Here is a 12,169-nt window from a genome sequence, read left to right as displayed (position 1 = left end):
AGATCAGGACACAAAAACTTCCCCGCGTTTCCCCAAACCCTTCCTGGCCCTGGGCTCGTCCGGGGGGGATTTTGGCGGCCACGTGAGCGCCGCTAATTAATTTCAGCTGATTAGAGCTGGAAACTCCGCGGGGACAAAGGAGGCCACGGGAGGTTTGCCGGGGATGCTCGGGGCTGGAGGCTGCGCTCTAATTTGTTCCCCATTATGGGCGGCCAAAAAAAAAACCTCCTCGCGAGCTGCCAGCCCTTAATGTCTTCATTTCTGGCTCGGCATCCCCCGTGACACGGCCCGAGGTGATGGATGGGATCAGGCCCGGGGAAATCCCGGAGGGATTAGAGCCCAATCCCTGGGCAAACAGCGCTGGAGAGGCTGAGCAGCCCCAGCTGTTCCCAACAATGCCGCGAGCAAACAGCGCCAGGGAGGGGCAGCCACAAAACCCCTCAAAAACCCCAAAAAACCTCACAAAAACCCCACAAAAAACCCACAAAAACCTCACAAAAAACTCCACAAAAACATCATAAAATCCCCCCCAAAAACCTCACAAAAACCTCACAAAAACTCTTCAAAAACCCCACAAAACCCAAAAAAACCTCACAAAACCCCCACAAAAAAACCCCCAAAAACCTCACGAAACCCCCACAAAACCCCAGAAAACCTCACGAAACCCCACAAAACCTCACAAAAACCTCACTCAGCCCCTCCGGGATCCTTTATGAGCCTCTTCCCCCTCCATGCGAAGCTTTTCCGTGGCCTTCCCAATTTTTAGGGGGCTGGCTGTAATAAAATGGGGTTCAGGGATGAAAGGGAGCTGGGCAGGGACAGGTGGGGACGGCCAGCAGAGGTTTGTCCCCTGCTCATCTCCCCAGCCCCGGAATCGGGGGAATAACCCTCCTCACACCATCAGAATCCCAAGCTTTTAAGCTGGTTTTATTTAAAAACGCGCCGTGTGTGAACACGAGGGGGTTTTATTTGTTGGGTTTTTATAAAAAAAGGGATCAAGATTAAATATATAGGCCATGCCCAGAGAGGAATCACAGGGACTTTGCACATAAACCCTAAGAAGGAAAATCCCAAGTCTCCATCCAGAGGTTGTTTAAAGGCTTTCACTTCCCAGCAGAGGCTGGAAAAGCCGAATTATCCCAAGCTGGGGTAGCGCTACAAGGCAGGAATTGCAGGAGAGGAGCGAAATAATTGCAATTCCAGCTGCAAGGGGATAAATGGAAGTGATCCCAGCTGCCATGCCAGGCTTGGCCAGTCTTGGCATTTGTTTCCTTGGCATCTCCCGTGGACCTTGCACGGGTGACGGAATAGATGGAGAAGAGCTGGAAAATACGGGCTGGGCTGGAGAAAAGCGGCTTAGGGGGAGGAAATCCTGAGCTCTGCTCAGCCCCGCTCCCCTCCCTGACATCCCAACTCCTCCCGCAAATTCCCGGGATCCGCCTCGTCCCCATGGATCTTCTCGCACCTCCCAGGGGTTTTTCGGGAATTTTCCGGGCTCCTCCTGGGCTCGGGGCAGTTTGCAGCTGCAGGGGTGGGAAGCTGGGCAGGCACAGCTCCAGGAGGGTGGCAGGGCAGTGTCGCTGTCCCCATCCTGTCCCCATTGTGAGCTTTCAATCGCCGCTAAAAGGCTGTAAAACCTCTGGGAATGGGAAATGGCCCTGGGCACATCCAGCTGGGCCTTTAGGTGGGGATAAAACGACAAAAATAAAACCACCCAGGCGCCCATCCTGGGGGAGGACAGAATTCCGGCTGCAGCTGAGCGCAAGGAAATGAGATTTCCCCAGGTTTCACCGAGCTTTGAAACCTGAAGATGGTGGAAACAGGAGGAGCGGGGCTGGGAGCGATGCCAGGGGCTCAGAACGGCACCAATTCTCCCGAGTTATCCCATGGAATTCCCTCTGGAGAGGAGCACAGCCAGCTCCCTGCTCCCCGCCCGGGAATTGCATCGCTTGATGTGGATTCTGCTGAAATCCTCGCTTCGTGACTTTTTTTTTTTATATTTTTTGTTGTTTTTTTCAGTGTAATTATGTAATTAATGCATTCAGAACCAGCGGCCGAAGGAGGGACATTATTATTTTTTTGATTATTATTATTATTATGACTTATTTCCTCCCAGGATTTTTACAGCCTCCCTCATTTTCAGGGAGATTGCACAAGGGGCTGTTGTTCTGCAGTTTATTGCTCTCAGAAGGAAACTGAGCCCTGAACCTTTGCAGTGACACTCCAAAAGCCCTTTAATAACATTTATTCCTCCCCAGGGACACAACCTGCACCTCGGAGCCCTTTTTCCAGAGGAATGGGCTTCACTTTGTTGCCATTTAGACTCCTCCAGACAAACACCACCTCCCACACAGCAAAAATCATCATTCAGCCCGGAATTGCTGCTCTGTGGTCACGTGCGCCTGGGGAGAGAGAGGAAAAGGCTCCTGAAATAAATGAATTCTCCTGGAGCCTTTGATGTCTGCGGGAGGATGGTGCCGCTTCCTCCAGCGCGGCTGCCTTGGGTGCTCTCGGCAGCCTGGATGTGCCAAAGCACCTGGAATTGCTCCGGAGATGAAAGGGCCGGGATCCGATCAGCCGGGAGGATGGGAATACTTCCAAGTGGTTTTCTTTCCCTTTTTTTCCCTCTTTTTTGCTCCCTTCCCTTCCCTTCCCTTCCCTTCCCTTCCCTTCCCTTCCCTTCCCTTCCCTTCCCTTCCCTTCCCTTCCCTTCCCTTCCCTTCCCTTCCCTTCCCTTCCCTTCCCTTCCTTTTCCTCTGGGAATGATTCATTGGAGCAAATTAAGAGCAAAGCAGGAGTCAGGCCAAAACTGGGGATTAAATTCCACGTGTGGTTCCCTTCTCCTCCCAAAGAATTCCCACAAACTCAGCCGGGCCACGCTCGGTTTTCAGCGGCAGAACCGGGCGCGTTTTCCTGAGAGTTTTATAAAAAACCCCATTTTTATCCTTCAGAACGGGCGAGGGAAGGGGGGAAAAAGGAGCAGCGCCTTTCCAGCCGAGGAATCCTCCCGACTTTTTCAGCTGTTGGCCTGTGCGGAGCTAATTCCCAATTTATGATTATTAAAAGATTAAAGCCTGCAGCAGTGAGATTTCACACGAGGGCCGCGTTCCCTGGAAAGGTCTTTAAATGGGCAGGGTTTGAAATCAGCCAGGAGCTCCAGGGCTGCCACCTTACCCCAATTTCTGCCACCTTACCCCAATTTCTGCCACCTTATCCCAATTTCTGCCACGTTCCCCCAATTTCTGTCGTGTTCCCCCAATTTCTGCCACGTTCTCTGAATTTCTGTGGGACACAGGAGCCTGGTGGGCACCGTGACCCTCAGGAGGTTTTGGGGTTCCCCAAAGCCCCGCAGGTTTTTGGGGACACGCTGCTCCCATCCCAAAGGTGGCACAGAAAAGTGGGGGGTGGGTTTGGCACCTCCCTTGGCACGTGTGAGGTGCCAGGTGGGCACAGAGCCCCGAGTGCCAAAAATCACCAAAACTGGGGCACAGAGCCCGAGTGCCAAAAATCACCAAAATTGGGGCACAGAGCCCCGTGTGAATCAACCCAAATGACAAAAATCACCAAACTCGGGGCACAGAGCCCCATGTGAATCAACCCCAGTGACAAAAATCATCGGGATCGGGGCAAGAGGCCACCTGCCCGCTCGGGGGTCACGGAGGAGCCCCCAGTTTCAGGGAGGGGGGACGAGTTCCCGGCTCCTCCCGGGCACAGGGGGCTCCTGTCCCCTCCTGCCCGGTAACCCCGGGGGTGGCGGGGCACCGCAGCCGCACCGCAGCGGGATTCGCTCCGGGAGCTGCGGGAGGGGAAAAGCCGGGGGAAATAAAGGCGGGGGAGACAAATGGGGGTCCCTGAAAGCTGCGGGGGGGGGGGGGGGGGGCTGACCCTTCCTGAGCGGCTGAAGCGGGGGGGTCGCGGGGTACCGGAGCATCACCGGTGCGGCAGAAAGAGCTGGGGGTTCACCCCCCGGTCCGCATCAGCTTCCTCCCGCTCCGCCACCGCCGGGATTCGCTTCCCGGGGCCGCAGGGAGCCGGGGAAGCGCAGGGGAAGCGGCAGCGGAGGAAGGCGGCGGCCCCGCGGGCGGTGCGGCGGGGCGGGGTTTTCCCATGGAGCCGGGAGAGCTCCGGCACGTGCTCCAACGGGAAAACGGGGGGAGAGGAGGAATGGGAACGGGAATGGGAACGGGAATGGGAACGGGAATGGGAATGGGAATGGGAATAGGAATGGGAACGGGAATGGGAACGGGAACGGGAATGGGAACGGGAATGGGAACGGGAATGGGAACGGGAATGGGAATGGGAACGGGAATGGGAACGGGAATGGGAACGGGAACGGGAATGGGAACAGGAATGGGAACGGGAATGGGAACGGGGGGGGTGGGAGCGGATTGGGAACGGGGGGAGCCGGGGGGGGCTGGGGGGAGCCGGGGGGGGCTGGGGGGAGCCCCGCGCGAGCCGCGGCCGTGATTGACAGCGGCGCCCGCGGCAGCCAATGGGAGAGCAGAGCGCCCGCAGCCCCCGCCCATTGGCCGCCCGCCGGCCGCGGCCTCGCGTGCCGCGCCAGCCGCCACCGCCCCCGGGCCGGCTGTCACGGGGCGGGCGGCAGCGAGCGGGGCCGGGGCCGGGGCCGGCGCGGCGGGGCCGGGGCCGGGGCCGGGACCCGCCCCGCCCGAGCTCTGCCCTCACACTCCACCCCCCTCACCCCCCCCGCCTGCCCGCACCCCACGTGGCCGCGCTGAGGGGCGGGGGGCGTTCCCCGCGCGCGCGTGACGGGGGGCGGGGCTCCCCGGAGAGGGGGCACGGGGGGGTTGAGGCGCGGACCAATGGGAGCGCGGGACGCGCGGGCGCCGGGCGCGGGCCGGGCGCTGATTGGCCGAGCGCGAGTGTGGGAACGGCGGCGGCGGCGGGTTCACACGAATGGGCGCCGCCGCCGCCGCCGCCGCCGGGCTATAAAAGGGCGCGGGCGAGGGGCGGGGGGCGCCGCCGCCGCCGCCTCACGCCCCGCGCCCGCCGCACGCGCCCCGCGCCCGCCGCCGCACGCGCTCGCCCGCCCGCGCCGCCGCTCGCCCCCTCCGGTTCTCCCTTCCCCCCCCACCCCCGCCTTCCTCCTCCCCCCCCACTCCGCGGTTACCGCTCCCGGTCTCCCGCTCCTCGCCGCCGCAGCAGCCATGCCCGCCGACACGGGCATGGAGAAACCGACCGCCTCGCCCATCGCCGGCGCGCCCGCCAGCGCTAGCCACACGCCGGACAAGCCGCGGAGCGCCAGCGAGCACCGGAAGGTAAATGGAGGAGGAGGAGGAGGAGGAGGAGGAGGAGGAGGAGGAGGGTGCCGGTCGGGGCGCAGCAGCGGTGGCGGCGGAGCTGGATGGCGACAAGCCCGCGGCCGTGCTGAGGTCGGTGACGGTCGGGGATGGGGTGCGGTGCTGGGGGTCCCGGGGATGTGCGGGGGGCGCTGACCGGCTCCGCTCTCCCCGCAGTCGTCCAAGCCCATCATGGAGAAGCGGCGCCGGGCGCGGATCAATGAGAGCCTGGGGCAGCTCAAGACGCTCATCCTGGACGCGCTCAAGAAGGACGTAAGTGGGGCTGCGGGGACACCGGGGGGTGTCCGGCCGCGGGCAGCCCTCACCGAGCCGCTCTTGTCCCGCAGAGCTCGCGGCACTCCAAGCTGGAGAAGGCGGACATCCTGGAGATGACCGTCAAGCACCTGCGGAACCTGCAGCGGGCGCAGATGACCGGTGAGTGCCGGCCCCGGGGGCTCCGCGCATCGGGATCCCCACCGGGGATGGGGGGCTGCACCGGGACCTGGGCACCGGGGATGGGGATCGGGGGCTGCACCGGGACTGGGGGACAGAGCACTGAAGATGGGGCACCGGGAGCGGGACTCTGGACCGGTGACTGGGGACTGAGGGTGAGAGAACGGGACCTGGAGCCTGGAGACCGGGACGGGGCTCCTTACAGGCAACCTGGCTCCGAACGGGGGCTGGGGACCGGGAACCGGGCTCCACACATCCGGGATGCGAGCCAGAGCACCGGGAACCGGGCTCTGGACGGGGGCTGGGAATTGGAAACCGGGCTCCACACACCCGGGGTCAGGGACAGAGCACCGGGAACCAGGCTCCACACACCCGGGGTGAGAGCCAGGGCACCGGGAACCGGGCTCCGGACGGGGGTTGGGAACAGGGCACCGGGTTCCACAGACCCGGGGTCAGGGACAGAGCACCGGGAACCAGGCTCCACACACCCGGGGTGAGAGCCAGGGCACCGGGAACCGGGCTCCACACACCCGGGGTGAGAGCCAGGGCACCGGGAACCGGAGACAGGGTACCGGGGCCGGTATTCCGGACCTGCCACTCACCTGCCGCCCCCTCCTCCCCCCCAGCCGCGCTCAGCGCCGACCCCACCGTCCTCGGCAAGTACCGGGCCGGCTTCAACGAGTGCATGAACGAGGTGACCCGGTTCCTGTCCACCTGCGAAGGGGTCAACACCGACGTTCGCACGCGGCTCCTGAGCCACCTCTCGGCGTGCCTGGGCCAGATCGTGGCCATGAACTACCCCCCGCCGCCGCCGCCGCCCGCCCAGCCCGCACATCTGGCGCAGCAGCCGCTGCACGTCCAGCTGCCCCCGGCCGCAGCTGGAGCCGCCGTGCCCGTGCCCTGCAAGCTCAACCCCGCCGAAGCGCTGTCCCCCAAGGTCTACGGCGGCTTCCAGCTGGTGCCGGCCACCGACGGCCAGTTCGCCTTCCTCATCCCCAACCCGGCCTTCCCGGCCGGCTCCGGACCGGTTATTCCGCTCTACGCCAACGGCAGCGCGGCGGGCGGCGGCTCGGGGAGCGCGGCCGCCACCCCCTCGGCATCGCCCGTGCAAGGCTTGACATCATTTGGGGGCAGCATCGGCCCAGCGTCCCAGGCAGCGAGTCCCGTGGGAGAGCGCAGTGAATCCGTCTGGAGACCCTGGTGACTTCCTTGCAGTCATTCCCCCTCTCCAAAACAAAACAAAAACAAAACAACTCTCCTTGGCTCCGTTGTATGGAGCCCCTGTTACGTTTTGGGTTTTTGTTTTTTTTTTTTTTAAGCAGAAAGGAAGAAAAGGACCTCGCTATGAACGTGCTATTTATTCTTTTCAGAGGTTGGGATCTCGACTTGTATTTTTACTCCTTTAAAATGCCTTTATTTGAGATACTTTTTTAAAGAAACAAGCAAACAAAAAAAAAATAAATGAGAAATAGTTTTGTAACAAATATTCAAAAAGTTATAATGCCAAAGTTGTTTGTATCCCGTTGGTCTGTGGGTGTGTGCGTGCCTGTGTCGAAGACTTCCAAAAACGAAAAGAGAAAAAAAAAAATGCAGGTGTTTCAATAAAGGAACTCTTTGAAATAGATTTTTTTTTATTATTTTCCACCCTTTCATTTTGTTTGAGAGTGGGCAAGGATGGGCTCATTCTCTGTGTGCAAAAAAACAACAAAAAAAAGAAAGTAGGACTGGACTTTATGGCCTTATTTAAGGATAATTGGAAGGGATTCGGGTAAGAAATTGGGGGCTGGGGGAAGTGATGGGGCCGAGGGGGGGTTAAATATCACCTGAGTTTTGCAGTCAGAAGAAGGATTCCTAAAAAAATGGGCATTTGGGAGCTGAGGAAACACCTCGTGCCTGCTCCCCAAGGCGGCTGCTCTCCCCTGCCCGCCCCGGGTGGGGGTGGGCTGCACAGAAGTTACTGCGAGCCCACAAAAGCGGCGAGAGAGTCTGTCCCTATTGTCAGGAGGGTAATTAGGAGGTATAAAGGGTCTCATCGAGTATGCAGCGGGCTCTTTGGGAAGTTGGGAGCCCTATTGAAACTCCTGGGAACTCGGAGCTGAGGGTTAATGTGTGTCTTTTTTTTTTTCCCCGGCGCTCTCATTGACAGGGCCAGATAGACTCTGATACTCAATGCTGTTGTAAATTCAATTGCCTGGCCTCACAATGCCCACCTCATAAAAGAGAATAACTCGGGGTTGTGGCTTTTTCTTTGCCGCTGAGCAGGGGGACTGAGGAAAAGACAGTTTTGCCACCCATTCTGACTCACCCCCGGCACTTGAATCGTGGCCAAGTGGAAGCAATTGCAGCCTCTCGCACACGGAGAATGAACCGCTTCCAATTGTCGCCAATTAATAAGGGCCGCGCTGTGGAGAAAAAACCATTAAGAGGGAATGCTCGGGGTGGAGGGCGAAGCTTTTTGTGCGCTCTGCTCCAAATTCGTGAGGTGGGGCTGTCCTGGAATGTGTAGGAGACGCCAGGAGCCGGGCTGGGATGGCCGGAGGCATCTCCCAGCTCGGCTGGGGGGCTGTGGGACCCCGATTTCCCTGATCCCCCCGGGGATTGTCCCGCTGGGTGGGCGGGGGGGATGAGCCCGGTGGGACCAGCAGCATTTCCCAGCTCCCAGAACGAGCTGCTATTTGCAGAGCATCCAATGACACAAACCCAGGCGGGTTTATTTTTTTGTCTTTATTTTTTTTTTACACTAGAAATGCAATTCCATCCTTCAAGGTCTGCTCCTATTAACAAGCAGGCTGCAGCTTCTGTGAGAGCGGGGCCTGTGTGTGCTGGGGGTATAAAAAGCAGATTATCGGCTCCTGAAGGCTTTTTACAGCTTCCTGATGGCTCAGGCGCGGCTCGATAAAGGAGCGCAGGCTGCTCGGAGCCTGGTACCGATCCAGTCCAGCAATTCCTCCGCACCGCAGCGTGGGCAATCGATCAGTCTGAGAGCCCTCCATCACCCGGGCAGAGCCAGGGATCCGTCTGAATCAGGAGCTTCCCAGGAGCTTTCGTTATGCAATCACAGACATAAAAATCATGTTCCAGCAGTTCTCCTCCATCCCCCACAGCCGGGCCCTACCCCTCCTCTCCCGTCTGAAGGAGGCTCGCAAGAGCAGATGAAAGCCTGGCTGTCGCCTGCCTGCAACCAAATCCCTCCCTGGGGCAGCTCTCACCGCCCGGATCGCCCCGGGACCCGGCACATTCCCTGTCCTGCCGGGGCACTCGGGGCTGAGCCGGGCGGAGCGAGCCCCTCTCTCCGTTCCAGCGGCTTCTGAGCGGTGGCAGCGGTGCAAACGCGCCTTGGAGCTCTCCCCGGGGCTCTGGGGCTCTCCCCGGGGCTCTGGAGCTCTCCCCGTGGCTCTGGAGCTCTCCCCGGGGCTCTGGAGTATTCCCGGGGCTCTGGAGCTCTCCGCGGGGCCCTGGAGCTCTCCCGGGGCTCTGGAGCTCTCCCCAGGGCTCTGGAGCTCTCCCCGGGGCTCTGGAGCTCTCCCCGGGGCTCTGGGGCTCTCCCCAGGGCTCTGGAGTGTTCCTGGGGCTCTGGGGCTCTCCCCGGGGCTCTGGAGCTCTCCCCGGGGCTCTGGGGCTCTCCCCGGGGCTCTGGAGTATTCCCGGGGCTCTGGAGTGTTCCTGGGGCTCTGGGGCTCTCCCCGGGGCTCTCCCTCTGCAGCAGGAGCCTGGAACCCCAACACGGCCTCGCCGGAGCCCCCCGAGCCCCCCGAGGCAGCGCTGCCGCCCCCTCCGTGCGTGTGGCACCGCTGGGCTGGGCTGTCCCCAGAAATCCCAAATCCTCCCAAGGAATGGCATTGCCAGGAGAGGCCCAGCTCTGTTCCATCCCCGGGCGGGAGCCAGAGCACAGAGTGGCCCCTTCCAGGTTAATTCCAGGTTAGTTCCAGGTTAGTTCCAGGTTATTCCCAGGTTGTTTCCAGGTTAGTTCCAGGTTGTTTCCAGGTTAGTTCCAGGTTAGTTCCACGTTAGTTCCAGGTTAGTTCCAGGTTGTTTCCAGGTTAGTGCCAGGTTAGTTCCAGGTTGTTTCCAGGTTAGTTCCAGGTTAGTTCCAGGTTAGTTCCAGGTTGTTTCCAGGTTAGTTCCAGGTTGTTTCCAGGCTATTTCCAGGTTGTTTCCAGGTTAGTTTCAGGTTAGTTCCAGGTTAGTTCCAGGTTGTTTCCAGGCTATTTCCAGGTTGTTTCCAGGTTGTTTCCAGGTTAGTTCCAGGTTATTCCCAGGTTGTTTCCAGGTTAGTTCCAGGTTGTTTCCAGGTTAGTTCCAGGTTAGTTCCACGTTAGTTCCAGGTTAGTTCCAGGTTGTTTCCAGGTTAGTGCCAGGTTAGTTCCAGGTTGTTTCCAGGTTAGTTCCAGGTTAGTTCCAGGTTAGTTCCAGGTTGTTTCCAGGTTAGTTCCAGGTCGTTTCCAGGCTATTTCCAGGTTGTTTCCAGGTTGTTTCCAGGTTAGTTCCAGGTTAGTTCCACGTTAGTTCCAGGTTAGTTCCAGGTTGTTTCCAGGTTAGTTCCAGGTTAGTTCCAGGTTGTTTCCAGGTTGTTTCCAGGTTGTTTCCAGGTTGTTTCCAGGTTAGTTTCAGGTTAGTTCCAGGTTAGTTCCAGGTTAGTTCCAGGTTGTTTCCAGGTTGTTTCCAGGTTAGTTCCAGGTTGTTTCCAGGTTGTTTCCAGGCTATTTCCAGGTTGTTTCCAGGTTGTTTCCAGGTTAGTTCCAGGTTAGTTCCAGGTTGTTTCCAGGTTGTTTCCAGGTTAGTTCCAGGTTGTTTCCAGGTTAGTTCCACGTTAGTTCCAGGTTATTTCCAGGTTAGTTCCAGGTTGTTTCCAGGCTATTTCCAGGTTGTTTCCAGGTTGTTTCCAGGTTAGTTCCACGTTAGTTCCAGGTTAGTTCCAGGTTGTTTCCAGGTTAGTTCCAGGTTAGTTCCAGGCTATTTCCAGGTTGTTTCCAGGTTAGTTCCAGGTTAGTTCCAGGTCGTTTCCAGGCTATTTCCAGGTTGTTTCCAGGTTGTTTCCAGGTTAGTTCCAGGTTATTTCCAGGTTGTTTCCAGGTTGTTTCCAGGTTAGTTCCAGGTTATTTCCAGGTTGTTTCCAGGTTGTTTCCAGTTAGTTCCAGGTTGTTTCTAGGTTGTTTCCAGGTTAGTTCCAGGTTGTTTCCAGGTTAGTTCCAGGTTGTTTCCAGGTTAGTTCCAGGTCATTTCCAGGTTATTTCCCTGCAGCAGCTCCCGAGTGCAGCTGCTTTTCCAGAGGGTTCGAAATTTGCCCTTGTCCCTTTAAAGGTGCAGGGCCAGAGCGAAGTGCGCGGATCCCCGGGGGGAAAAGTCCAAAGGGATGGACGCAGAGGCAGAGCGATAATGGCTCAGGAGGCCGGGAATTCTCGGGAATCGTGGAATGATCGGGGTGTGGTGCAGGAAGGAGAGCTGGGAGTGGAACAGAGGGAAAAGTGGAGATTCCTCCTCATCGCAGCCGAGCCGGAGCAGCTGCGCCTCCTTCCATGGGAAAGGATGTGGGGAGAGGTGTTAACGAGCCATTTCCAGCTAAACGGAGGAGCCGGGAAGGGAGTTCCAGGCACAAAACTCGCTGGAATGTTCGGCAGGGGCTCAGCTGTGGCTCCACAGAGCCGTGACCCCACGGGCACCCCGAGAAACGCTGCCCAGAGCAGGGAAAGGCTCCGGGCAGGAGCCAGAGCCCTTCCCTGGGCCTGCCCAGGTCACCAGGGGAAAAGAAAAAGCACCTGGAAAATCACTGGAGGTTCTGGATGAGCCTTCCTCCCCTCCCAGCTCCTGTCCTTGGCCTTTCCCACCGAGCAGGGGCTCCTGAGAGCTTCAAGGCTCCGTTCAGCCTCACCCTGTCCACGGTCCTGTGACCTTTCCTGGGATTATCCGGCTGCTTCCTCAGCCTCCCCAGCAGCCTCAGCCCCGTCCCCGCTGCTCCCTGCTCCCCTTCCCCGCCCGGGAGCGCAGGAGAGGCTGGAAAAGGGGGAAAAGGCATCCCTCGCTTCCCACATTTCCCACATTTCCCACGTTTCCCACATTTCCCACGTTTCCCACATTTCCCTTGGGAAGCGCCGGTTCCCAGAGGGACGGGGGGCTCTGTGTCCCTGATATTCCAAAGGCTGCTGATGAGGGGGATGAAGGCATCGCCGACCCCCGAGCCCCAGGGCAGTGACTCGGGCAATCCCAGAGCAGCCCCGGCCCTTGGGATGGCGAGGAGGAGGAGGAGGAGGAGGAGGAGGAGGAGGAGGAGGAGGAGGAGGAGGAGGAGCGGGAGCCCGGCTCAATGAACGCGGGCAGCTCCACTCGGGCTGTTAAGCTGATTAATTGAAATGAAGTTCCTCCCGAGCCTCGGCGCGCTCTTTGAGGTCAGGGTCACCGCACTGAGACGCTTAATCAGA

At 59.2% G+C, this 12,169-nt stretch overlaps 1 protein-coding gene across 2 annotated transcripts; it reads left to right on the top strand.

Moving 5' to 3' along the window:
• Window positions 1-5,095: 5,095 nt before the first annotated feature.
• HES4 (hes family bHLH transcription factor 4) lies at window positions 5,096-7,377 on the top strand. Of its 2 annotated transcripts, none has more exons than XM_058855393.1 (4): window positions 5,096-5,279; window positions 5,478-5,573; window positions 5,648-5,735; window positions 6,380-7,377. In XM_058855393.1, exons 1-4 carry the CDS (start codon window positions 5,169-5,171, stop codon window positions 6,955-6,957), a joined length of 873 nt encoding a protein of 290 aa, XP_058711376.1. In that variant the 5' UTR covers window positions 5,096-5,168; the 3' UTR covers window positions 6,958-7,377. The 2 variants fall into 2 exon arrangements, with proteins under 2 accessions (XP_058711376.1, XP_058711375.1); XM_058855392.1 differs by having other exon boundaries at window positions 5,096-5,393.
• Window positions 7,378-12,169: the final 4,792 nt, after the last annotated feature.

This window comes from Poecile atricapillus, chromosome 22 (assembly GCF_030490865.1).
Source record: "Poecile atricapillus isolate bPoeAtr1 chromosome 22, bPoeAtr1.hap1, whole genome shotgun sequence".
Lineage (NCBI taxonomy): Eukaryota > Metazoa > Chordata > Aves > Passeriformes > Paridae > Poecile > Poecile atricapillus.
Note: the sequence above shows the minus strand (reverse complement) of the source record. Positions and strands in the feature narration are given on the sequence as shown.